The sequence below is a fragment of the Eublepharis macularius genome, chromosome 9 (genome assembly GCF_028583425.1).
Source record: "Eublepharis macularius isolate TG4126 chromosome 9, MPM_Emac_v1.0, whole genome shotgun sequence".
Taxonomy (NCBI): Eukaryota; Metazoa; Chordata; class Lepidosauria; order Squamata; family Eublepharidae; genus Eublepharis; species Eublepharis macularius.
This window is the reverse complement of record NC_072798.1, coordinates 54,993,831-55,021,779: the sequence shown is the minus strand read 5'-3', so window position 1 is coordinate 55,021,779 and position 27,949 is coordinate 54,993,831. Positions and strand designations below refer to the sequence as shown.

Genomic DNA, 27,949 nt, shown 5'->3' with positions numbered 1-27,949 from the left:
TGAGCGTGTATTGCCAAGGTTCATTTAACAACTTGCGCATTAATGACAAAGTGAACTGTGTTTATAGACTCATTACTATACAGTATTTTAGAAGCATGTGTGTGTTTGTATACATGCCTGTTTTCTTTTTCTATGTTAAATAAAGTTTGGGCATAGAGAAATACAAATAGTTCATAGGTGAGTCAAAACTTACGTAACTTATCTGAACTTCTTTTTTCATCAGATATTTAATACCTTCCAGAATACTTTGCTTTATGAGACTTAACAGTAGGAAAGTTTTGAGAATTCATGTTAAACATGGAGTTAGGAATGCCACGTCCCCCTAACCTCCCCATGGGAGGGCGGGGGACCCGGGGCTTATCTTTTTGGTCACTTCCAGAATTGACACCATTGTGCAGGCACAGGGGTGCACACACACTTCTCAGCAGTCAATTCGACCTGTTTAGAGTTGAAATCATCCTGCTGAGAAGCACAGGAGCACGCTCAGCACTCCTGAAGGTGATGTCATCATGCCACCCCAGGAGCATGCTTGGGGTGACAGTCCTCCGCCTTTCCTCTCCTGCTGACCAGGTTTGTAGAGACAGGGGACAGAGGGTGAGAGCATGGGATCCCCTACCACCAGCGGGGGAATGACATCCCTATATAAACGTTTCCCGTGTATTTGTTCTGTTGACTGTTACATTCTTTATTTCTGTTTCTTAAACACTTACGATACATTTAAATTTATTCCTAAGATTAAGTCAAAGTTTTTAAATATGGTATTGTTAGAAAAACTTTATTCAGAATTTAACTGTTATATATCAGAATTTGAAAACTATTTCTGGATAAATTGGGGGGAAATGCAAATATGTATAGTTTGTCAGCTGGAAGTCTTAGGTGATATATTCTAAATATTCTGTTTAGAGTTACTGAAGTCTAAACCCATTGGAATGAATGGACAGACTGGTATAATTCAGCATTAGATTGTACAACTTCAAATATTCGCCTAAAATATATACCAAATAAAATTATGGCAAGCCCTTGTACAGTATATTAGGGACTCATGACTAGCTGTATCATCCTACTACTATTACACTTGGTAGAAAGTCTAAATCTATGTTTGTGTGGTATTCCCCAAACTGACAACTGAGCTAATTTATTCTACTTACTAGCTTCAATTCACCCATTCAGAAGTCTACTCTGAAGCCTTGGCAGACTGAAATTGAGTCATTTCCATTATACTTCCACAGCTTCTCAGGGTAGAAAAAGGTACTCCACTCTTCCTAGCAAGTTGCTGGGTAAATGCATATCTTAGTCTTAGCATTGTTATATTGGATAGGCAAAATATTAATTCCGTGTAATAATAACAACAGCCTCCAAAAGGAAATGTACTGAGGCATTTCAGCTACCACAGTTGGTGTATTTCTGAAGTACTTCTCTCTCCAGTAATACATAACTAGTAATTGCTCTGTTATGCTCAGAAACTAAGATAATGGATACTTCAAAAGTGCACATTGGGCTAGTTTTACTAGGTAAAAATCAAATTAACTCAATGTGATGACCTTTTCCAATATATAACTTGTTTTTTTTCCAAATTAAATTCTGTCTCTGTGTTGGAAGGAAGAGTATTTATGTAGAGATGCCACACTTCAGAGCCTATTTCTTTTTAACTGAGGTTAAAAAAAGGCATCTCACAAGAAGGCTACTGAAATTACCCACACATTTGCTCATAAAAAGGAAAAAATACTTTGAAGTCCAGTCTCTTGTATATCAAATAAAAGCTTACCAGATACAGGGCTTTTTATTCTGCAACTTTGGTGCATTCCTCATGAAGATGCCATGACCTGCAAGCCGCCATGCTTCCAATCAGCAGCGCTTGACAGCTTTAAACCCTGTATCTTCAGCACCTTGTCAGAGACAGCTGTTTCCACACCATCACTTCAGAAAGCTTTGATTTAAATAGCATAACCACCACCTCCAACCACAAAGATACACAGAAATGAGGGTCTTGGTAGCTCAGCACCTTGATGGCAAACAATTGCAGCTTCTACTTCATTGGCTGGATCAGTGGTTGAAGACTGAAGAGCATTTTTAACTTTGTATGCAAGTGGCAAGGTTTTCTGTATGAAAGGGGCAAGTATATGGCCAGTGTATCTGCTGTGGTTAATTATATTATGTTTTTGAACAAAGGCCTCTGGAGCAGACAAATTAACATTTCAAAAAGTAAGGTTTATAAAAGAATAAATATTCCATATTAGATAGGAAATTACCCAACAATGAAATTAACTTTCTTCCTGAAAATATTACCCTATTTTTTAACACCTGAAACACCTATTAAATATTTCCAAATAATGATCATCATATATTCTCTTCATGAATTATGACAACATTCTATTGCATTATAAATCTAAATACCTGAAACTTTATATTGCTTCCATCTGTCCCAGTACAGATCAGACCTCCCCATGGAGAAAACTGTTCCAATTAGGCATCGTTAGACTCCACTTCCATCCCTTTTAGGATTAGTTCCCTCTCGACAACAGGATATAAATACATATAATAAAAACAAATAAAAACACTGGTAGTAATGATGAAAATATAGCACTAAAAGCATAATAAGGCAGCCCACATTGCACCCTGCATCTCAGCATTCTCAAGATCCATGGGGCAGGGTACCTCAGATTTATTCAATACAAGGTTGGCTGGCCACTCCCCTGTCACACAGGATAGGCAGGCAAGCAATGGAGCAAGGGGCTGTCCTGCTGCTCCTGCATATGCCAGGTGTCCCATGCACAAAATACTGGATGTTTATGTCTAGTATTTTTTTAAAAAAAAATTTACAGTCAAAGAAATAATTGGACTGTCCGAGTGAAGACCAGACACCTAGCAACCCTAGCCACAAAATGGCTGCCACAGCTTACCTTCAGTCACATAATGAAGATTCTTCTGCTGTGTAAGCAGCTTCTGCCAAAGCAGTGTTTTTAAAAATCTGCACAGCTAATCAAATCACCAATGGCCAATCAGAAGCCATGCTTAGCAAAAGCCCCACCATGCCCCATTCGCTCTCTAAAGACACATGGCGGGCACCAGTTACAGTGTTGGACACAATTGTGCCTACAGGCACCACGTTGGGGATCCCTGCTATAGATGGTAGTTTGACAGAACAATTAGCACATGAGGGTGGTTGTGAGGGGGAGGGAGGGATCTTTCTCGATTAAACAAAAGTATAATTTATTTATAAGTACATAAACATTATTGTTGTAGAGTTTTGATAAGCGTATTGGTTTCAGAATAGTTCTTAAGCTTAGTGGTTTCAAAAAGAGTTATCCCTTGTTAAAGTTATGTTAAAAGATTCAGTCATACAATCTAATTTTCCACACTGATCTTCATTAGCAGATTAAACTCTCATCTCATCCACACAGACATAGATTCACTCTTTATGCAAATAAAGGTCGTTGCTGTGTGTGTGTGATTCACTCAAGCTTTTTCACACACCTTGCCTGACCTAGATACAGTAATCTCTCTCTCAGATATACACAGACTGACTCAGATGTGCACACAGATTGCCTTATCTAGACAGGATTAGGCTCTTAGGCTTTCACACAGTTTGCCAGATTTAGCCAGAATCCTTTCTCTGAGACACCCAAAGTTTGAAAGTGGAACTACATGAAACATACAAGCATGTCTTGGGTCCTGCAAGGTTCCATGGGAATTGTAGTCTTTAAAAAAAAACCCAGCCACTCAATGCGATTCTCAGCTGGAGAGAATTGCAACTGGAGGGACTCTCTTTCCCTCTGTCTCTCAAAAAATCTCCATGAGCTGGGGGGGGGGGTGACATAACGGGAGACAGAAAAAAGGACTACCCCTTCCCAGGTAAGTTTGTGAGACCCAACACATGAAGAACACTTGTCTGGTGTCTTGTGTAGTTTGGCTGTGACTTAACCAGAATCTCTTGGCTGGTTAACTTTCATTCAGAAACATACAGACACAGACTCTCTTAGGCTTCACTCAGTTTGCCTGTTTTGACCTGAATGAACCCTTTCTCCCAATTTACTGACTAAAAACTGCAATTCACTCTGCCCCCTAGGGTACATTCAGAGTAAAGCACTTCATTCACCCATCCAGCCTCCCTCCTTCTTTCCTCAGAGGCTTGTATTTAAACAATAACAAACATTTAAAAACCCTACATTAGCAAGCATAAAATACTCAAAACTATTTACATGCAAAACATTATACATTCAAGCTGGGAAACTTGAGTAGGAGTTGGATGCAGAATGGGACACATACCTGTGCTTTTTATTTTCTCATGTTAGTCACAGTCCTACAGTGACATGGTAGTACATATAGAACTGCCTACATCTTTTTCTCTCCTAAGCTGGCATTGTCTTTGCCTTTTGAATGTACCCCTTGATGTCAATCAAAAATATAGTATAGTAAAATATAGAATTCACAGCAGCCTATTCACATTTTAGAAATGAAACCATCTGTTTGAACTCAAAAAGAATCCAGCAAGTTTTTCATTCTTTGTAGAGTATTTCAAATTCCTCTTCCAAAAACAATCTCATTAATTTATTATTCAGTTAGAACAGAAGATAGAATGTTTTTGTAATTGCTTAGACAATACATCCATTCATATGGTATGCATTATCCATAAATATGGTATGCATTATCCCTTATAAGTTTAGGTTTGGTTTTCACACTTGCACATTTCTTCCTGATTAGGTCCTACTACCTAAGAGCTTGTTGAATCCTGTTCAAGTACAGGGAATACATAACAAGTGTGATAATTTATAGCAAGCATTAAACTTGCATTTGCTTTCCCTTTCTGGAAATAGTAATAGAATTGTATTGTCGAAGGCTTTCACAGCCGGAGAACGATGGTTGTTGTGGGTTTTCCGGGCTGTATTGCCGTGGTCTTGGCATTGTAGTTCCTGACGTTTTGCCAGCAACTGTGGCTGGCATCTTCAGAGGTGTAGCACCAAAAGACAGAGATCTCTCCGAGATCTCTCTCTGAGAGATCTCTGTCTTTTGGTGCTACACCTCTGAAGATGCCAGCCACAGCTGCTGGCAAAACGTCAGGAACTACAATGCCAAGACCACGGCAATACAGCCCGGAAAACCCACAACAACCAAGTAATAGAATTCAATATCTCATTTGTTTTGATACATTCTGAACATTAGGCTTGAAATATTTGAGTTTCCCAACTTCAAGGTGGGGCCTGGAGTTCTCCCAGAATTACAACAGATCGTCAGAATATAGAGGGCTTGTTAATAGTAGACTTGTTTTAAAATATAACATTTAGTTTGAACCAGAGAGGAGGAAATGTCAGCTTCCAAGGACTTAGGGCTTCAACTTCCTGCTTTGAGCCTCTGGCACCCACTTCCACTTGGTAGGCCAGTGGGGGGGAAATAAGACAAAAATTGCCATCACGTCAATGGCTTGACTTCAGTTCTGGGGCTAACCCAATAGTGACATTATACTGCTCTAGGACTCAGTGGAAACTCTGGTAAATCTGTATGGCATCACACCCCAGCTGATTTCCTTGCCCTCCCCAAAGTCTTCTGTCCCCAAGTTATTTCCCAAGCTTTAGTTGGAAACCCTATATAGTTGAATAAGTAGAAGTATCACCATGTTTTTGCTTCTAAAGGATATCCAGCTCTCAGAAGTCTACTTGTAGGTAAAGAACTCTAGAAGAGGAGATGAATTTGTTTCTAGGTTGTATAACTTCATAGTTAAGATGGAAAAACATTAAGGCATATGAACCCCAACCTGCAATCTCAAGTTCAGGAACAGATTTTCTTTCCCCATTAGTGTGTGGCAACTATGCCATCTCTTTACATATACATTCTTGCTTTCCTTTCTCAACTACTTTTTTTTCTTGCAATGGAATATAAGCTACTGTGTCAGTATTTTTTTTACTACTGATGCACCCCCTGAAATGGGTAAATTTACTTTCATAGTGTTTGATGATGTGCCTTAATGGATCCCATTGCTTTGGCATTAGGCAACTAGCCAATTAAAAATAATTACTGCTTTAATCAAAGCAAAGGCACCTGAAAAATCAGCCATGATTGAAAAAAATAATTGGAAATCCACATGCAGGCACTATTAAACTCTCCATGTGATCTTATTACATGGAAAAGGAATTAGTTATTAGTTCAAAAGCTGATGACCAGGAGCTCAACTCCACCTGTGTGTATTGTAATTGCATACAAAATATATGCTCTTAAAATAGCATTGGAATATTCTGATGTTATGGTTGGAAAAATATCCTGTTCAGTAGCTCTTCTGTCTTTCTCACCTTTCGGTTAATAGAACTTGTCTCTGGCAAGCACATTTGGTGTCTGTTGAAAAATGTTTGAAGCTTGCACTATATTCTACATCTATGGTAGTTGATTAAGCACTGCTTGTGCCAAAAAGCAAAGCCTGGATCAAAATGTACGTTTCAACTCCTTTGCTAATTCATATTTAATAATTTATTGCAACATTTAACCTTTCATCCCTAGTTTTCTTTGTACCCACTTGGAAGTAATTGTCATATACTTGACCATGCCAGTTAAATTCAGGAATGTAAACTATATAGTGGCAAAGCAACCATGACAAAATCTTTAAAAGATGCCTCAAAGCTCTCATAAATCCACAGATATGTCCCTGGAGCCTGTGCAATTATGGAATTTCCAGCTTTGGGTGTCTTTCCCCTCCCTTTGTGTAGTTAATGTTCTAGATTCACAGCAAACTGTACTGTCCTGCTATGCATGAACTATGTTTTGCAATTTAGAATCCAAATTCTAAATCATGGTGTAAGTACTATGGTACCCTAGACTTGTGCCTGAAAGCATCAAACCAGGGTTTGTCTATTACATTTTAACCATGCCCATTGTCTCTTTAGTAGAAGACATGGACAGAGATAGAATTATAGGCATGAGTCTGAAATATGTAAACCACCATGGGTTCACCATGAGGTGAAGAAAGGCCGCATAGAAATGTTTAAATAAATAATTTGTGAATGACAAGGCATTGTCTGGCTCATGTCTCACATATATGTTTGACCATTATATTATAAAAGTAGGTGTTGGCTCTATTTCTGTATAGGAGAAAGTAAGCCAGAATCTTACTCATACTGAAATTGTCAAGGTAGTTGATGAGAATTGTTTGGATGTACCAAACATTGTGTTGTGTTAATGAGTTCATTACTGGCAAGTTACTTTGTATTGTATATAATTCGGCCACGCCTCCAGGCAGCTTCGCTGCTCAAGGAGGGGGCCGTACATTGCTCTCCTGGAAGGAGGAGAGCAGAGCAGCGTTCCCGGGCATCCGGGGCTTTCTCAGGTGGGCGGAGTCAGCAGCCGTTGCTGGCTGCTCCGCCCATCCAAAACCAGTCGCGTTTGTCGCTCGGAGGAGGCAGACGCGTTGTTCTGCCTTCCCGAGCGTTGGGCGCGGCGGCGCGAGCGGCGGCGATCAGGGACGGTGTTGGAGCGTCCCAGCAGCAGCGGCTCGATTGCGGCGGCGGCGGAGGATCCGTTTCGGCCGGGTCCTTCTGGCCTGGGCAAAGGAGCGGCGCAGTCTAGGCGCGGCTATAGCGGCGGCGGCTGTGTGCTGCGCTGCGCAGCCCCCCCCCCTTTTTAGGCCTGCTATTTGGGGGCTCTTGGGGGCTGTACAGAGGTGGCCCCCTGGGCGTGGTAGACCCAGGGGGGTTAGGATCCTGCGGCTGTGCTGCTTTTCATTCCCCCTTTGGGGGGGGTAGTGGGTGGCTGGCTTGGGGTTCCTGCAGCTTCTGCTGCCTTTCTACCCTCTTCTGGGGGGATGGTGGGTGGCTGGCCGGGGATAACGGCCTGGGTGGTGGCTTGAGTGGAAAGGTTCCCTGGGGGCCGTAGGCTCTTGTTGCCCACCCACCCTCCTCATTCTGTGGCTTGGATTGTACAGGGAATTGCCTCTTGTCCTGTGGGGGTTAGGGTGGGATTGAACACCCCTTCCCCTCTTTTTCTTTATTAGTGGCCTGTTGCCTGGCTATTGAGCTGTCTTTAGGGCAGTGTGCTGGGGGATACTTTGTGGTCCTTTTGGACCTTAGTAGGCTGCCTGCTTAGCTGGGAGCCTTGCCTACTTATATTTTGTTGACCAAGGTTGGGTTGGTTGGCGCTATGCCTCCCAAAAAGGGTGCTGGCCGTGCCAAGGGCAAGCAGCCTGCCAAGAGGGTGCCAGCTAAGCGGCCTGCCCCTGTGGTTAGTTCTTCGGACGATGAGGCTGGGGAAGCCACGCAGCATGATATTTTGCAGCGGCTGGCAGCGTTGGAGCGTGGTAAAGGGGTGGCGGTGCCTGGTAATGGTAGAGCCAGGCCCATTCGGGGGGCATCTAGGGATGCTATTAATAGAGATATTCTTCGTCGTCTTTCTGCCTTGGAAGGCACCGTAGGAGCTGCGGTTGGTGGCGCCAGTGGATCTCAGCAGGTGGTCAACCAAATGGAGAGTGAGCCTGTGGTCGACCTGGACCCTGAGGCTGGATTGGATGCGGCGCCTGTAGCTGTGGCAGTGGACCCTGCGGAGCCTGGCGGTAAGGAAGCTGCACCCAACACTGGATCCCCTTGGCCTTTGGGGCCATGGGGGCATCTGCTTCCTCAGGTGTCCTCTGGGGCTGCTGGGACCTCTCAGCAGCTCCCTTCTGCCTGGACAGCCACGGGTCAGCCGGCTTGGCAGCAACAAGGGCCTGGGTTGGCTGCTTTACAACAGAGTGTGCCGGCACAGCCCGTTTGGGGTAGTGGTGAGTGTACATGGGGGCAAGGGCAAATGGGAGTTTGGCCCCCTTATATGGGGGGACCCTGGGGTTATTACCCTCATTTCCCCCTGTCTTATGGGCAAGTACCATTTAACGCTCTTCCTTTTGGGGATACGGCCTTGCCCCTGGGGGACCATCTGACACAAACCACTAGGGACAAAATTGTAAAAGGCGAATATGTTGATGTTTTTACCCTTCTTTTCCGTGAATTGGAAAAGAAGGATAAAGATGAGCTGGATGATAGGGACAAGGAGCGCCTAAAGCGTCGTCGTGTGGACAGAACTTGGGCTAATTGGTTGCCCGGGTTTCTGATCTATGCTGGTGTGCTCGTACGTGCTCAGCCCCACAGGGCTTTGTCCCTGCTGCAATATTTGGACATCATTTACAAGGGTTACACGGGCTTCTTGGGTGCTGCTTGGATGCAGTATGACGAGGAGTTTAGGATGCGTGCTGCCCTTAATCCCAGTCTCCCCTGGGATCGCATTCACCAACAGCTTTGGCTGCAGGTGATGTCGCCCGCAAAGCCCAATATGGGAGACCGCTCTGATAGCGGCCATATTGTGCAGCGTTCAGCCTCGGCCTCCTCAGCGTCTTCTACCCGCCCTGCAGCGGGGCAGCAGGTTCAACCCCGGCTGCTTTGCTGGGAGTTTGCCTTTAAGGGCCAGTGTGGGCGTAAGCCCTGCCGGTTCCGGCACGAATGTCCAACTTGTGCGGGATACCATTCCTATAATGCCTGCCCCAAGTTCAGACAAGGTGGAGGGGGGAAGCGGCCTGGCGGCGGGGGAGCTGGTGGCCAACAGGCTGTTGGTAAAGGGACCCAGCCCGGTAAATCTGAGGGTCCTTGAGCGGCTACTAGCGGCTTACCCTCGGGAGCATGATGCTCATTTCCTGTTTCTGGGTTTTAGTTTTGGTTTCCGGATTCCTGTTCAGGGGCCACGCTCCCCATTTATGTCCAAAAATTTACGTTCGGTTATGGGTATGGAAGATGTTGTTCGGGCTAAAATAGCCAAGGAGTGTGCCGAGGGCCGAGTTTTGGGCCCCTTTGATAGGCCCCCGGTGCCCAACCTTAGGGTGTCTCCTTTGGGTGTGGTGCCTAAAAAGGCTGCTGGTGAGTTTCGCCTCATCCATCATCTCTCCTACCCTAGAGGTGGATCGGTAAATGACGCTATACCGGAACAACTGTGCTCAGTCCGGTATACCTCGTTTGATCAGGCAGTCAGGGTAGTGCGCCGCTGTGGTTTGGGTGCGGAGATGGCGAAATGCGACATTAAGTCGGCATTTCGGCTTCTCCCGGTACACCCTGATGACTTCGAGCTCCTGGGCTTTTCCTTCGAGGGCAAGTTCTATATGGATCGGGCCCTTCCCATGGGGTGTTCAATTTCTTGTGCGGCTTTTGAACGCTTTAGCTCATTCTTGGAGTGGGAACTGCAGCGCAGGGCGCATAGTCGCGACTCTGTGCATTATTTAGATGATTTTTTGTTCGTTGGGGCAGCGGGGTCTGGCCAATGCGCCAGGCTTCTGAGCACTTTTGTTCATTTGGCTGATGAGCTGGGCGTTCCTTTGGCGCACGAGAAAACGGAGGGTCCTTCACAGGTTTTGATGTTTTTGGGTATAGAGCTGGATACAGTGCAGCAGTGTTTTAGGCTGCCCCCTGAAAAGGTGGCCGACCTCAAGGTCCGGCTGCTTGAATTTAGAGCTAAGCGGAAGGTGTCCCTGTTGGAGCTACAGCAGTTGGTGGGTCACTTGAACTTTGCTTGCAAAGCAGTGGCCCCGGGTAGGGCCTTTTTGCGGAGGCTATGCGATGCTATGGCGGTGCTTAGGGCACCCCATCATCGCCTTAAGGTGTCCAAGGGAATCAGGGAGGATTTAGATGTTTGGTCTGCCTTCCTCAGGGAATTTAATGGGGTTACGTTCTGGCGTGAGGAACTGCTGCTCGAGGCCGAGCTGCAGGTTACCTCTGATGCTTCAGGGTCATTAGGCTTTGGGGTTTACTTCCGTAAGCACTGGTGTGCTGATCGGTGGCCTCCTGACTGGCATGCAATTGGCTTAGACAAGGACTTGACCTTTTTGGAATTTTTCCCCCTTTTGGTGGCGGTGCACCTGTGGGGGAGCGAGTTGTCCAACAAGGTCGTCCAGTTTTGGTGTGACAACCAAGCGGTTGTTCACGTTGTAAACTCCTTGTCTTCTAGATCGGGCCGGGTCATGAGGCTTGTTAGAGCCTTTACGTTGCTTTGTCTCCGGCGGAACATTTTGTTTAAGGCCAGACACGTTCCTGGGGTTAGTAATGGTGTGGCAGACGCTTTGTCTCGCCAACAGATGGAGCGGTTTTGGCAACTTGCCCCGGAGGCAGACCCGGAGCCGACACCAATGCCCCTGGAGTTGTGGCAGCTTGGGAGGTCGAAGCGTCCAGGGCCATAAGGCTGGCGTTGGCCCCCAGCACCCAACGTGCCTACGACAGAGCGGTAGGCCAATTTGGGGACTTCAGGAGGGGTGTGGGCCTGTTGCAGTTATGGCCCATCCCTGTTGAGCATTTATTGCACTTTTGTGTGCATCAGAAAGGTCGTGGGTTGGCGGTCAAGTCCATCAGGGGCCAGTTGGCAGCATTGGCCTTTGTGAGTAAGTCTCGGGGGTTCTCTGAGGCCACGGGGGACTTCCGTGTACGTAAAATGTTGGAGGGTTGGTCTCGGGAGTCAGTGGCTCCTGCTGACCCTAGAGAGCCTATCTCCCCGTCAATTTTGAAGGGGCTTAGTGGGACTTGGGGTCTTATTTGCGCCTCTGGTTTTGAAGCCAAACTCTTTCATGCCGCGGCCTTGTTGGCATTTTTTGGGGCGCTGCGAGTTAGTGAATTAGTCGCTAGCTCTAAGGGGGATGTATCCGGCAGGGCCCTGTTGGTGCAGGATCTTTCGTTTACTGAGGGTGGGGTTGCCATCCGGATCCGCAAGTCTAAAACTGATCAGAGGCAGAGAGGGGTCGTCATTAGCCTCGGGCCATGTGATGACCTGGGGTTGTGTCCTGTAAGGGCGCTTCGGAAGTATTTGAGGGTGCGTGGTGAGGCACCTGGGGTTCTGTTTCAGCATGAGGATGGGTTACCTCTGACTCGGTACCAGTTTTGGGCAGTGACGGAAAGGGCACTGGCCAAATTGGGGTTATCAGGAGTTAAATTTGGCACCCATTCCTTTCGGATTGGGGCTGCATCTACAGCGGCAGCCATGGGGTACCCTGTGCAGGTTATTCAGGGTGTTGGCAGGTGGAAATCCACTGCCTATCGTTCCTATGTTCGTCCTCTATCCAGTTTGTAAATGTTACTAATGGTGTTTTCTTAGGTCCAGTGTCTCGCCGGGAGAAGCGTCGGATTTTGATCTGCGGCCACAGCATGGTCTTTTGGGCCGCTCATCAAGCCAGACGGACGCAGATTGGGTCCCAACTGGGATTGAGTGAATGGGCAACGGTGGAGTGGCAGGGCAGGCGTGGCCTTAGGTGGCCTGGTTTGTTGCCACTCCTGTTTAGGGAGCGGCGGGGCCCAGTGCCCCATATATTGGTCATTCATTTGGGCGGGAATGACCTTGGGTTTGTACATGGTAGAGCCCTATCTATCCAGGCCAAATGGGATATGCATGAGATACTCCTGCGCTGGCCGGGAGTGCTCATTATTTGGTCTGCCATGTTGCCACGGCAGGTCTGGCGAGAAGCGGTTAATCGTTCTGCAGTAGAGCGGGCTCGGATGAAGGCCAATAGGGCCATTCAGAAAGCTTTGGGTGAGGGTTTGGGTGTCTATTTACCGCACCCCAGGATCAGGGCCGAAGTTGCCGGTCTCTATAGAGCTGATGGGGTTCACCTGTCAGAAACCGGCAATGATATTTTCCTCAACGACTTGCGGCTGGGGCTTAGGTTGGCGCTAGGCCAATAGTGGGGTGCCAGGGCCTAAGCAGAGGCTTGGCCTGGCGGTGGCAGAATAGAGTTTGGTAAAAGCAGCGGGCCGGTGAGCACCCTTGGCGTTTCCCTATTGGTAGGGAGGAGGAGTCTGCTAGGAGCGGCTGGTACTGCTTGTGACGGCTGCCAGCGCGCGTGGGCAGACTGCCTGGGGAACCCCACGTGCAAGTCCTTCCCTCACTGCTGTACGGCTGAGGCTTAGGAGCTTGAAAGGGGGGAACCAATTTGCCAGGCCGGCCGGGTCTCCTAGCCATCCAGGTGGATGGCTCGTACCCGGGGCTTTGGGGCTTGCCCAGACAGGTCAAGGCGGTGGTCAAGGTTTGACCCCGTGGCTTGGCCTGTACCGCTTTCCCCTGCCGCAGTTATATTAAGGTTGTGTTGAGGTTAATTAAATAAAGTGGCCCTTTAGATCCAATACCTGTGTCTGTCTCTTCATTCCGACTAGGGGGGCAATTCGGCCACGCCTCCAGGCAGCTTCGCTGCTCAAGGAGGGGGCCGTACATTGCTCTCCTGGAAGGAGGAGAGCAGAGCAGCGTTCCCGGGCATCCGGGGCTTTCTCAGGTGGGCGGAGTCAGCAGCCGTTGCTGGCTGCTCCGCCCATCCAAAACCAGTCGCGTTTGTCGCTCGGCCCACCCTCCTCACCCTATTTGGTACAGGATTAGCCGGTTGCCGTATGCGGAGCCAGGTAGGAATTTTTTCCTCTCACCCTTAATTGGAGTCTTGGGTGAGGGGTTTTTCGCCTGCCTTGTACCAGGTTTTGGGTGTTGGAAATTGGCTAAGGTGGTGCTGTCTAGTGGTGTCATGGGCAGAATAGAGTTTGGTAAAAGCAGCGGGCCGGTGAGCACCCTTGGCGTTTCCCTATTGGTAGGGAGGAGGAGTCTGCTAGGAGCGGCTGGTACTGCTTGTGACGGCTGCCAGCGCGCGTGGGCAGACTGCCTGGGGAACCCCACGTGCAAGTCCTTCCCTCACTGCTGTACGGCTGAGGCTTAGGAGCTTGAAAGGGGGGAACCAATTTGCCAGGCCGGCCGGGTCTCCTAGCCATCCAGGTGGATGGCTCGTACCCGGGGCTTTGGGGCTTGCCCAGACAGGTCAAGGCGGTGGTCAAGGTTTGACCCCGTGGCTTGGCCTGTACCGCTTTCCCCTGCCGCAGTTATATTAAGGTTGTGTTGAGGTTAATTAAATAAAGTGGCCCTTTAGATCCAATACCTGTGTCTGTCTCTTCATTCCGACTAGGGGGGCAATATCTGGCTCAATGACTTGTTTTTCATATAATACATGTACAAAACACTAATACAGAAGTATTGTAAAAATCTTTGTTGTTTTTGCCCTAAATAAAGTTACAGATGAGCACTGAATTAGTGTTCTTAATCCGATTAACAGGTCCTGATCGTAGTTATACACAGATTTCTTCCTTCTTGTTGGCAAACTGTAGAGCTCATGTTGTCAAAGGTCAAATATAGCAAAAGTAGTATGACTGGCATTCATTCATATTTTATCTTTCATTAGACAGACATCCCCAACAGTAAGCTGAAAAGGACGACTCTATGATAAATTCAACAGATCATTAGATATGAAAATGACCAAATTGCAGATTTTGGAATGATACCACAGCTTGGTTTCTATAAACAAAAATCAATTTAACTCCAAGTGAAGTATTTAACTCCAAATGGTTGAACAGTTGCACAATCTGAAAGTACTTGAGTTAGAAATCCAGAGGAGTTTAATTATAAGCACTTTGTGAGGTCTGTAACACATACGTTAGTGTTCTATTTTTTTAAAAAAAATAACAGTATTAAAAATTACAGTGTATGTCACTATTTAGTTTATTATACTAATAAAATAATATTTTAAAGTGTGCAGCTTGGTTTCTATATGGATTGAAAGAATAATTGCTGAGAAGCTTTTTAAAACTGTATATTAAAGCACACAATACATAGCTATTGGAAAAACTTGCAGACTTACTCCTATTGTAAAGATTCTTTGGGGAGTTTCAGGCTGCCACGTAATATGTAATAGTTTTTTGCATTGTCAGTATGTAATACAGTATACTAGGAATTTGTACAAATATAAATTATGATGGTGCAAAATGAAGGTGGAAAAGAAGTGGATGGCCATCTAAAAAGCTGAGGCTGCATTATATTATGAAACTTTCATAATCTAAAAAATAAGATCATCTACATGCTATTTAAAGTTCATGACAAGTTCTTAATCTTACAATTAATAAGACTAGTGTCGTAACTCTGAGCAAGCTGAAAAATCTGGCACACATTTATGTGTGCAAAATTCTTTTTTCCTTTACTTTGTAGGACATGAAAATAAGCTTTTCTGGCATTTGAGTTTATGGGTGAATTTTTAACTTTACTGAACTCAGTGATGTAATTTCTACCAGTGATCATGGAACCAAGGTTTGAGTTAAACTTTGATCTAACAAGAACTTTATGTACATCAAAGTAGGATTAATAGAATCCCATATCCATATACAAATGACTGCTGTATCTTTCCATATTCCTTATATCCAGCTTGTTGGTTTGGTCTGACAATTAGCCTTGGAAATTCTATTACTCCCTCTCCATCCAAGGCTAATTACAGTGCACAGAGAATGAAGTCAGGAAATTCAACATACTACATTTTGTTCCAGTTGAGCATTCTATTTTGTAGTAATTTGTTAATACACCTGATTTGGGTGTCACAACAGGTAAAGTAGTTAGATGGGACATCTTCAGTATTCAACAGAATATCTTCAATATTGGCACAACCATTGGTGGGAGGAGGAGGGTACAAGCCCAACCACTTTCTGATTCATTCTTATCATCAAGAAACCATTGATTGTGATGTTTAAATGTAGCTTCTTGCTGACTTAGGAACACAGAGCATTGAACAGATGATTGACTATCTTGACATCTAGTGGAGGAAACACTGAATGTGGGCATTCCTCCCTTTCTTTAATAACAATATAACATTTGATTTATATACTGCCCTTCAGGCCAACTTAAAACCCACCCAGAGCAGTTTACAAAGTATAAGAACATAAGAGAAGCCATGTTGGATCAGGCCAATGGCCCATCTAGTCCAACACTCCTTGTCACCAGCTGTCATCAGGAGCTCTGCCAGTGGGGAAGGGACACTAGAAGCCCTCCCACTGATTGCCACCCCCCAAACACCAAGAATGCAGAGCATCACTGCCCTAGACAGAGAGTTCCATCTGTACCTTCTGGCTAATAGCCACTAATGGACCTTCTCCATATGTTTATCCAATCCCCTCTTGAAGCCATCTATGCTTGAAGCGGCCACCACCTCTTGTAGCAGTGAATCCCATGTGTTAATCACTCTTTGGGTGAAGAAATACTTTCTTTTATCCGTTCTAATCCGACTGCTCAGTAATTTCATTGAGTGCCTACGATATGGGCACTCATTGAGTATGCTATTATTATCCCCACAACAACAAACACCCTGTGAGGTGGGTGGGGCTGAGAGAGCTCCAGAGAGCTGTGACTTACCCAAGGTCAGCCAGCTGGCTTCAAGCGGAGGAGTGGGGAATCAAACCCATTTCTCCAGATTAGAGTCCCGCGCTCTTAACCACTACACCAAACTGGCTCTCTAATTAGTGATCTGTACAGGGCTTCTTGGTTTTTGTATGCTGCTCTGAATTGGTAGAAGATTCTGTAAGACAGACTGCCTTAAATCAAAAGCTGCAGTGGAAGAAGCAGATTCAGTGCTTCTAGAAATGTGAGTCTGGAAACACATGGTGCAGGCACAGTAGCTGGCAGGGGTTTTTTTTAAAAGTTGAAGTACGTGATTGTTGAACTTCAGCAAACATAGGAAATAAATGTGCCCAATAAGTGCATCAGAAGAGTTCAATACAAGCAGACATGCATTTGAAAACTAAGGCAGAGCAATAATAGTCATTGATTCCACTTTACACTTACCCATTCCATTACTGTTTCGTTCATCCATCCTTTTAATCAACTACAAACAGTACAACCAGTACCTGATGATGTTCTGCTGGAAGAAAGTGTCCAATGCAAAAGACTGCAAAATGTGTTGATATACTAGGCATTATGAGGAGTTGCAAGTAACCTTTTCCATCACCCACTGAAAGAAGAGTGCTCTAAAACTGTCGCATACAGTGCTGCACAGTATACATCAGCCACATGAAAATCTCTCTCTGTGTATGTATTTTGTGATTACTTAAAAAAAAAATTAGGAGCTCGCTCCCACAAGCATTGAATTCACATGTTCTAGTCACTTGATAGAGATCAAGTCCTGTTTTAAGAGTAGGTTCACCAAGAACCTCAAGGACAACCTCTGTGTCCAAATCTAACCTTAAAAGTAACACTTTGGGGGTCTGTCAAAAAGAAATGCCACTTGTGAAATGATTCAGCTGTGCACATTTCTCTTTAGCAATAAAAAAAGAAGCTGTTGACATTTTGATTGCTTCAGAAAATAGCACACTGCAGCATGGCAGTGACACCAGTAATAAAAGTTCAAGTGAAAATTCTTCCCATCACTGCAGGAGGATTAGAAGGCCTGACAGCACATTATAACATGGTCATTGGCAAGATGAAGCAGGGCCACCTGAGCCGTTTTCATGCTTAGCAGCACAGCCTACAGATAAATCTTTTTTCATTTTCTCTTTATTACTTCATTGCTCTTTATCAAGCTTCTATGCATGTTTTCAATTAGCAAACTGAAAAATCCAAATATTTCAGTGGCTCTTTACATTTAGAAGAGAACACCATCCTGATGATACCACTAAAATATTTGGGCAACATGCTTTTCAGATCATTAAATTCCATTCAGCAGCAAAGGCATAGCAATTGTTTGTCCTTTAATACTACCAACTACCTGACTGAGCATGCTTGATGTGAAATTACTGCATTGCACTCAGTCTAAGAGAGTTGGAGAGATTTCTCCTGTTTGACCTCAAAGAAATTACGTTTCTCTCTCTCTTGCTCTCTTCTCTTCACTAAGCCATGTGGATTGTTTCATCCAGTAAACAATCATGTGCTCGATGTATTGTCTTTTCCACACTGTGGAAAAGACAATACACACAATTCCACACACATCTTTTCCACACTGTGACACTGAGAGATCTCTGTCTTTTGGTGCTACACCTCTGAAGATGCCAGCCACAGCTGCTGGCGAAACGTCAGGAACTACAATGCCAAGACCACGGCAATACAGCCCGGAAAACCCCCAACAACAATCATGTGCTGTTTAAAAATATATGACTGAATGGGATTCTAAGTACTGAAGAAACTTACAAATTAAGAAAGAGGAGGAAAAGGAGTAAGGGATGGGCGCTGAATATAAATAGTCATCAAACCAAACAGTATTTTGTGCCTATGTGTGTATCTCAAAGAACCACAAGGGGAGCTCCACTTCTAGGTAAGCCTCCTACACCACCAAACAAAACTGTTCCTGACTTGGGAATGCTTCAGAACAGTGTGGGCAGCAGGACAGGGAACTGCAATGAGAAATCTGCAGAAATCTTGCACAAGCAAGAGCACCTTAGAATCCAACTGGTTCTCTGGTCATAATAAGGGACCTGGACAATACAGAAGCTTATTAGTGGTTTACTAACCACCATCATTTCCTCTGTACACACACAAGGTTTGACACGGTAATTCTTATTTATTGTTAGAGATACGTTCATCTTTTTCCTTGAACATTATATAACTTGTTGCTTCAGTACAGTAAGGATTGCATCCCTATACATCAGCTAACTTACTAGTCCTTAAACTTTTGATATGGAGTAATAGCATTGCATTAACCCTGTGGTTTGCAAAGTGTGGGATACCTACAGGAAGTGTGGGCCTTTCCCAATACATTCAAGATGTGTATCAATGAGATGGCCTTTATGTTTGTACCACCAATATTGTTTGTTGCTTGTGATATCAGGCATCCAATGCAATTTTTTTTCCTTTCTATAATGGAACAACTGAAGGCTACCATTCCTCTTATGGCAGCATCTTTATTTCTGTCTCAATGAAAGAGAGAGAACAAACTCTGTCGAGCAAACCTATAATACACTGCTATTGGCATGTATAAACTCAAACTTGGGTGCTTGTCAGAAAATGCTCAAGAACTTTAACAGCCATGTGCAAATAACTTGATGCTGCTTGTGGTGATTATCATTGTCTTGCTACAGGCAAATAAGTGACTTGAGCAGGAATTTCAAATGGCACAAGCACATTTTGAATTAGCACAAAGAATGGAACCTTATCTGTGGCAATGCTGTCCAAGCTATTTTGAAGTCTGAAAGTAACACAACACTCAATGGCAGTCTCTGGTAGAGGTGAATAGTGGAAAGACCATGTACAGTTTAAGAGAACTATGTGATGAAATATGAGAGATACCAGAGAGAATGGGGAGAAGTCAGGTTTGCTAGGATGCAGTGTACAAGCAAGAAGGATCTTGAGGAAGAAGAGGCAAGAATGTCTGCAGTTTGGAGGATACTGCCAATCGGGCCTTTTTTTAAGCGGGAATGTGGTGGAACGGAGTTCCGGCACCTCTTGAAAATACTCCACAATAGCACATGAAAATAATATTATTTCAAAGAATCCCGTATGTTTCTCCCTCATTTTCCTCTTGAGAGTTCTGCCACCTCTTTTCCCAGAAAAAAAACCCTGCTGCCAATTGAAATGAGAAAGGTACAAGGAGAAAGATACAAGGAGAATATCAATAAGGAGGAGGGAAAGCCAAAGAGTGTGAGAAAAAGGGAGACTAGAACAAGAAAGTAAACAAAGCACCTCTTTGTTTTCTTTGAAGAAACAGTATGTAACATTATCTCTAGGAGTCAACAGCAGCCTCAGTGCACCAATCTGATTCTTGAATATCTGGTTGACAGTCTTGAGCTAACTGCTTTCCATTCTTGTTACTTTAAAACTTTGTAGTCTCCTCTGCCTAGAAGTGAAATATGTAACTGTGCTTGCAATTCTGCTTCATGACTAAGGCAACTCTTCCTGATCACAAACCTCTACTGCTGGCACATTTGCTTGCAACTTGTGTGGGAAGCCTGCAATGGTGGTGAAATACCATGGTTGGTGAAGTCATGCTGGAGCAATGATTGCTGCACCCTGCACTGAGCGCATATTGGAGAGCTGAGCAAGGCTTGGGAGTAAGGCCATATTTAAATGCTAAGAAAATTATTATATAGAAATTCTCTAATAACTATATAATTCCCAGTATACCATGGAAGATATCCTTTAAAACTTTAATAGAACTGCTAGCTGGATCCTCTTGATATAAAGCCTGTATCTCTGAAAGGAAAGGAATGAAGGGGCTGACTTTCCTTCTCTGTGTTAAGTGCAGTCATTTGTTTGATGGCTGCAAGAGGTTCTACTTTATTGGACTGTGGAATGTTAACTGGCACTCAATGTATTGTAAAGCTTCATCAGCTGTCTTCAAGAAAAGGTAATACATATGGAAAGATAAATCCTATTGATTGTATTTGAGGTTCCATGTATTTCAGTTGACAGGGCATAATGGCAACAAGACATAAGTAGACAGGTGGCTTACATTCCTGTGTAGTTTCTAAGCCATAGATACATCGCACTAACCTAGGCTGCCTCTACAAAGTAGATCAAGATGGGTAGCCATGTTAGTCTGCCTATAGCTGTAGAAAAAAGCAAAAGTCCAGTAGCACCTATAAGACTAACAAATTTTGTCGTAGGGTATGAGCTTTCGTGCCACAGCTCACTTCTTCAGATACCTTTGGGGCAGCCGATTCCAGATGGGGTGTCATTTTTCTGGCTTCAGTCACAATCTCAGCATGTTATGATTAGGGAAGATGTCATTTTGACTTTTCAGCTGTGAAGAACTGATAAAGTACTAATTAAATAATGTTAAAATATAACTGGCAGGCAAGTATTCTGTATTCAGAGAAATACTGAAATGTCTACATTATTTTCCATTTCAGTGTGTGTGTGTGTGTGTGTGTGTGTGTGTGTGCGCGCGCGCGCGCGCGCGCGCGTACACAGGTCCATTCCGTAGTCAGAGCACAAAGTAAATGCCAGGGGTATGTTCAGAGTCCAAAAGCCTCCAGCCATAAAGCTGGAGGAGGACTGGCTTGTCCAGGGGATCCCCACCAGGGTGTCTGTCCTTGCAATTGGGCCGTGAAGCAGCCAGCCACTCCTGACTGACCCCAATTCCCCACCAATTGGTGCTCACCGGCCCACTCACTTTCCCCAACTTCTAACCTGCTCAGGGGATAAAATCGACCCACCAAAGCCAATTACCTCCCTCTTCTGACAGTGCAGGGTAGGCGAAAAAACTCCCCACCCAATTGCCCGATAAATGGCGACTGACTGAACTTGCACTGAAATAGGGTTAGGTGGGTGGGCCAAACACAACGCGCAACTGAGACAACTGAGTGGCAGGGTTGGCTTATAAGGCCTCCATCTGTGCCCCTCAATGCATTCCCGGATACCAGAATGCCAGGATAACACTGCCTCCTCTTCCGGTAGGCAAATAACGGCCCCCGATGTTAGCAGCTGTTGCCACCAGTTGGGTTAGTGCAGCATTCTTTGTGTGATTCCTAAGCAGTTCTAGTGCCGCAGTCAGTTGCAGGATATGAATGTGTAGGAGCAGCTTTCCTACATGGCTAACAGATTATCTTTTTGGAATGCTATTTGGATTGGTTTTACTTCATCCTAGCTAAAAGCTGCCTTATTATGTCCTGGAAAACATTCCAAAAGTAGAGTGAAGCCAGGACACAGGAGTTTGCATAAGTGTAGCGGTTTTATCAATAGCAGAATAACATGATTACCAGAACAACATTCTATCCCTGGTCAGTGACATCACACTATGAAGCATAGACTAGTCACAAAATTGGTCCAAAATGCAAAATCCATTAGGAAACTGAATATTTTAATTTCAACAAATAAAGGGACTATGGATTGGTTCTTATCTGAGGTTAGAAAGATACTGTTATCAATCTAAATTATCTGGCAACTCAGGAGGTCTCCTTTTTTCTCACAACTCTGTATAGTGGTATGTTTAAGATCATTTATGTGAATTATCTGGAGTTATCTGTTTTGCTAAATTCCCTGGCATATCTATCTGTCACAAATTTTATAGTTTCTTCAAGCGTCTTAGGCCACCTCCCTCCCACTTTATTCTCACAACAGGTTTGTCTGAGAGAATGACTGGACCATGGCCACTTCATGGCAAAGTGTGGGTTTGAACCCAGATTTCCCCACTCCTAATGCAATTCTGTAACCACTGTACCATGCTAGCTGTCATGTATGATGTATAAAATACACATATGTTTAGGACACCTCATACACTTCTCTTTTATGTGACAATATAGTATTTGGGTTAATCACATGCATTGTGAGTATGGTTTGATGTGTGGATGATCTGCAATGATCTGTCATCTTAAACACAAGATAACAAAAGTTAATTAGTTGTATTAATAAGTAAAATGGGTTTTAAATGTCAGCCAAGATGGCATCTAAAAATAATCTGAGATAACTTCTAAAATTAGTTTAGATTCTATTTGATATTTAACCTCCTTTCATAAGCTGAGTATAAAATAACATGATTTTTTAATATATGTAAACAAGTTTACTTCCAGAACCAGCAGTATGATAATCTGGATGTTCTGTACAGCGTTGGAATGAAGATGTTTTACAAATTCATTTATTTGTTCACCTTATGTTTAGATTGTTTGAATATATGGATGCACTAACAGTACTGGAAAATAGTTCACATATGCCAGGTACTCATGTTGAGTTCTAATTTCCAAACATAGAGATAGAAAATATTTTATGGATTCCATGTTTGGCTTACAAAGCAATTTTTTAAATTTCATCTAATGTTTTCATTTCTAGTAAGAATAAAGCTAAAATGTGCTTGTGGTTATACTGATGGTCAGCAAGCTTTAAATTATGAAGAAAACATTTTTGATGAAGGGACACTATTAGAAGATTACCATTTTAATATGTTTTGCTTTTAGAGAAAAATTGCTGTATAAATTTAACTGTATAAATCTACAATATGCTTGTTTCAGTCCGTGAACACCTAATTCTTACAGCATTTACAGGAAAAATTACAATGCACAGCCATTTGAGTAGTAAAAAAGAAAAACTAGCTGTCAAATTTCAGCATCATTTTCAGCTTATAATTTTAAGGAATCTCTTGTTCGTTGTATTTCTAGCCAGTCTTTTTCAAGTTTAAGTGCTTGATAATGGAGATTTATCAAAATATTTTATGGTTAAAAACACATAGAGTAATGTGACATTACATGACATTGACATTGCTGAGATTGACTCTGTGGGATTCTAAAGACATTTAGTTCCTCACGTGGCCAGTTGCTTAGTACAATACTACAAGCCTGTTACTTGGTAGCAATGTTTAAATGAGATTTCATTGTTGTTAAATTGGAAACATTTCTGGTGGATAAGGACATCCACAGGCAGAGCTTATTATATTATTTATTATTTTTAAATAATAAATGTAAGAGAAATCTCTCAGTGCCTGTTAACTAAAGGGAACCTCAACATTCAGGGCAGTAAAGCTAGGGCTAGGAGACAAGATCATGGGAAGGCCTTGGCCTCTGTGCCCCATTTGTTGGTCCTCTGTATAAAGCAAGATACTATACTAGTAGGGTTGCCAGCCTCCAGAGATCTCTCAGAATTACAACTGATCTCCAGGCCACAGAGATCAGTTCCCCTGGAGAAAATGGCTGCTCTGAAGGGTGAACTCTATGGCATTATACCCTGCTGAGGTCCCTCCCCTTCTCAAAACTTGTCCTTCCTAGGCTCCACCTCCAAATCTTCAGGAATTTCCCAACCTGGACCTGGCAGCCCTACCTACTAGATGGACCATTGGTCTGAACTAGTAGGATTCTTATGTAAGTTGTCAGGCTTTCCTGTCACAGACTGGTGTACATATGCATATGAACATTTTGGTGTACCAGATTTTCACTGAGCTTTGGTTATGCTGAAGTGGGATTATACCAGCCAGTCTAGGAAATCTAAAGCGAACATAATTTTGTATTTTCCAAAAGCAAAGTATAAGGAAATATCCCCATGGTTTAAAAGACATCATCTCTCCCATCAGCCATCAGTTTCTCCTGGGAATCTCAATGGGAATACCCATGCTACATTTTATGAGGCCTTTACATTATACTCATTAAAAGAAGAAGGGAATTGGCTTGCTGTCTTTGAAGTGCTAAGTGCAGTAACAGTGGATCAGATCTCTCCTTTCTTGTCTCTGCATGTTTATTCCACTAGCTAAATTGTTTCCATGGAAAAAGGCTGCAAAACCATAAGGGAATAATTTTGTGTCCTAGATGAAGGTTATCAGAAAAAACAAAAAATATTTAATTATTTTTCCCTCCCTGTTTTTGTTCCAGTATCCAGCTGCCCTGATGAATCTGGGAGCAATTCTGCATCTTAACGGCAAACTCCTAGAGGCTGAAGCAAACTATCTCCATGCCCTTCGGTTTAAACCAGATGATGTCATCACACAGTCAAATCTACGCAAACTCTGGAATATTATGGAAAAACAAGGCTTAAGGACATCCAAGACATGACATGGGGGGAAAGACCTCTTACCGTTTCTGTTTTTGTTGTGAGAGAGGAAAAGTCAAATCCAGAGAACTTTTAGGATGCTCTTTTGTTTGGCACTCAACGTTGGACTGGACTGCAGTTGTCCAAGGATGTAATTGCTGCTAGGAGAACCTACAGGGCTGCTTTTTGGTGTGACATTTTGACAATGAGAGTTGGAGATGCTTTTAGGACCTTCATGAAGGACTGAAAAGTTACTGTCACAAGCCTGAAAGTGAAATAGATTTATGACTGGAACACTTGAAAGGAGCCCTTTCAGCATGTTCACCAAGTCACCCTAGTCATCTTTTGTTGGTCATTTCATAGTGGTTTATGGTAGCGGATCCTGCTGACTTAAAGTATCTATCTGGTCAGCTTGGGAAGTTAGAAAAAGATAAAGACTGGTCATTTACTGAGGGTGTCCTTGAAATTTATTCTAAACCCAATGGTTTTTCAAATAATATTAATGTTGTGTATCATTAGGGCTGATGCTTATCCATTTCACAGACTTCCAAAACTGTTTGAAAAACTTGTCACTTTAGCTAAGATTCTGTAATCTTTCCTGATTAAGTATACATACTCTTTTAGCTTTTTCTCAGATATCTTGTTGGCTGTCATGAGAGTAAAAGGCAAAGGACAGTGAAGAGTACACAAACATACAGCATAAATGCACCCAAGAATTAAGAATTGACACACACTAACTTTTAAAAAAACACCCAATATTTTTGGACTAATATTGCACTGCTTGATTGCATTCAGTGTAAGTTATACTGCACCTTTTTCCTTTTTGTCATTATTACAGGAAGCAGACAATATGATCGTAAACTACTTAGGCAAAAGTAGGGACAATTGAGGCAGCATATTTGCTTGTTCATATCTCTACCTTGTTATTCTGACACAGTCTAATTTTCATTGCAAATTTCCTGCTTAAGTAAAAGGAGCCCCAGTAGGAAATAAGTAGCTGAAGGTATGGACTGTGAGGAAGGAAAGGGTTCTGCTATCCCTATCTTGTTGGTCTGCCTTAGATATGAACAGAATTGACCTGAAGAACCAATGGAACTGTTCCCATTGCACCTTGGCTCTTAGTAACTTGAAAACATGGGTCGGTATAACGTAGGCCAACCTGGCACTGCACAAGCATGTAGATTGGCCCATGATTGTATGTATCCACAGTATAGTTTCTTTCGTTTGGAGCTGCAAAACAGCCTGGGTCCCAGGGTCAAGTTGTACATTACTTTAAAATGGATACTTACGCACCCCAATGGCAGGGCAGAAGACCTTTAAGAGATAATGTTTGTATTTAACTGCATTTCTTCCTACAGATCAGCTACTTGTCACAGAAAAAAGTCAAAAGTGTGAGGTTGATTAATATGTATTTGTAGTGCTAGTAGTGTATCTGATTTTTTCAGAAATGACAAAGATTTAATGTTACTAGCATTTCAAGAAACAGTTGTTAGACCAAAATGGATTGTGGGTCTGACAATAGCTGCCAATTAGGTTTGCATTTTAGCATTTAAAAAGTTGTACAGCGTTTAACCAAATATTAACATTTCAGTCCATTTGGCATAGTTACTTATGATGTTATTTGCCACACAAAAAAATATTTTACAAAACATGTTAGGCCTGCACTGTGCTCTTTCAGACTGTTTACTTTTAGTAGGAGTAGGAAAGTTGTTTCTAATAATTGATTTGCTATTTCAATATTCATTTGGGAAGCAGTGAGCATATATTTTGTCCAGGTTCCAAAGAACTACTGCAGACATGCCCAAGGGCATTCATGCCATCGTGATTTTTTGTCATGTCATAAACTACTATTGAAACTTGTTTGTTTCAGAAGTTATCTACAATGGAAATGGAGAGGAAGCTGCCATTTTGAGAAAGAAAACATATTTTTTTGGCATCATGGAGCACCTTGAATCAAAAAATGTAAAGGCTCTCATATTCTTCATATGCTACCGTTTCTTCTTATTGAATATTGTTTGATTGCTATGTTTTGCTTGAGAAATCACAACAAAAAATCATTAGCTAGTGTTTCACAACTGTTTATAACCTTCTAGTTTCTTTTTCACACACTGTTTATTGTATTATATTGTATTGATGCTAATGGAGAACTGGGAACACATTTATTCTGTGCTATGTGCACAATACAGCTATATAAATGTATACCCGATAAGGAATCTTGGAATGCGGCTATCCAACTCTTGGCATGTTACCATGTAGGTCACAGTTTGTAAAGATCAAACCTTGGGCCAGGGGGTTGGGGAGGAGTGCATTGTTACTGCCATGTTTCCAGGAAACATGGTGGTCATGGGCACCATCTACTAAACATTTTGATCTCGTAACACTTTCCCCCCACTCTTTTTAATGAGACTTGTGCAGGAACCCCAATTTTTTGACTGTGCTCGTGGTACACCCCCAAAAGCTGCTTCATAATAATATATTTAGAAAGGGAAAAAATAACTTTTGAAGAGCTGAAATACAATGTTTTCAGCATTTCAGGTTAAGATGTGTTAGAGCTTGAATCTGTTTGCTACCACATCTACCATGGCACACCCTCTTTCTGTATAACTGTAAAAATAACCTATGTATTTACCTAAGACTAATATATTTGGTGTCCTTAAATTTCAGCTGTCAAATGCAGGTATCATTTCCCTATTGCTCTTTCTTTCATTACTTTTTGTATATCTGTGTGTGTGTTCTGTATTAATTTTATATTCATTGCACAATGGTGATTGACACACAGCACAGTTGTATGGTAGTATGGGAGACTGTCTCCTTTAAAACAAAAATGACAAATGGAAGTTTAAAAGAAGAATGTTCCTCCATACATTTCACTATAGGGCTGGGATTTATAACTTACAATTTTGGAATACGTTTAAAATGTCTCTGCTCAGGGATTTGTGGTGGATATTGCAGACAGTGCTTAAAAATAAAAGCACAAGTTTACTAAATTAAATTTTTATTTTTTGAGAAAACTGTTATTTGTATAAATTATCAAGATTTGTAGGGTTTCCTTTTTTGTAGACATGATTGTTTATGTGCCAGATAAGAAAATTCAATTTGTTTTCAGTAATAAATGATTGATAACAAAGACTTTGTTCATGCTATCATTTTGTTACACTCTAACCCTGTATTAATTCGAATGGACTTTTACTTTATTCTACCTGTGTTTTTTTTTTAAAAAGGTTTAGAGTGCTTATTACTTTCCAGTTGTCGTAAAATAGATTTCTATGAACATTTAAAATAAGTAAATATTAGTCTGTTTTATATGGGATGTATTTTAATGTGTCTAGAAATATTTCATACAAGATGATTCATCTAGAAGTGTACAACAATTTTTTTTTATAAATCTGGATCTGAGTTTCAGGGCTCTCCCCCCCCCCTCCCCATTGTTATCTATGAAATCTGGGTTAAAGTCTAGAATCCCAAATTGATCTGGCCATTATTCTATATGGGGGAAAATGTCGGGAGGGGGGATTTTTCAAGCAAACTCCACCAAGTTTCTAGGGAGCCTACTCCTGACTGTCTACTAAAGAACCCCTAAACTTCAGGAAGATTGGATTCTGGGGTCCAATTCTATGGACCCCTGAACAAGGTGCCCCCAGCCACTTCCCATTGCTTTCCAGGCAAATGGGAACCTTAAGCAAATGCAAGTCAAGATCCAAATTTAGGTTTTCTACTTTATATGAAGTCTTTGGCTTGGAAGCAGAATTAC

The 27,949-nt window shown here is 42.9% G+C and overlaps 1 protein-coding gene across 1 annotated transcript in view; it reads left to right on the top strand.

The window, feature by feature from the left end:
- TMTC2 (transmembrane O-mannosyltransferase targeting cadherins 2) overlaps positions 1-27,327 on the top strand; it is a 276,266-nt gene extending 248,939 nt beyond the window's left edge. The window contains exon 12 of the mRNA XM_054989259.1: positions 24,042-27,327. Within this exon, the coding sequence (XP_054845234.1) occupies positions 24,042-24,221 (180 nt within the window). The 3' untranslated portion in view covers positions 24,222-27,327. The remainder of the gene's footprint in view (positions 1-24,041) is intronic.
- The last annotated feature ends 622 nt before the right edge of the window (positions 27,328-27,949 follow it).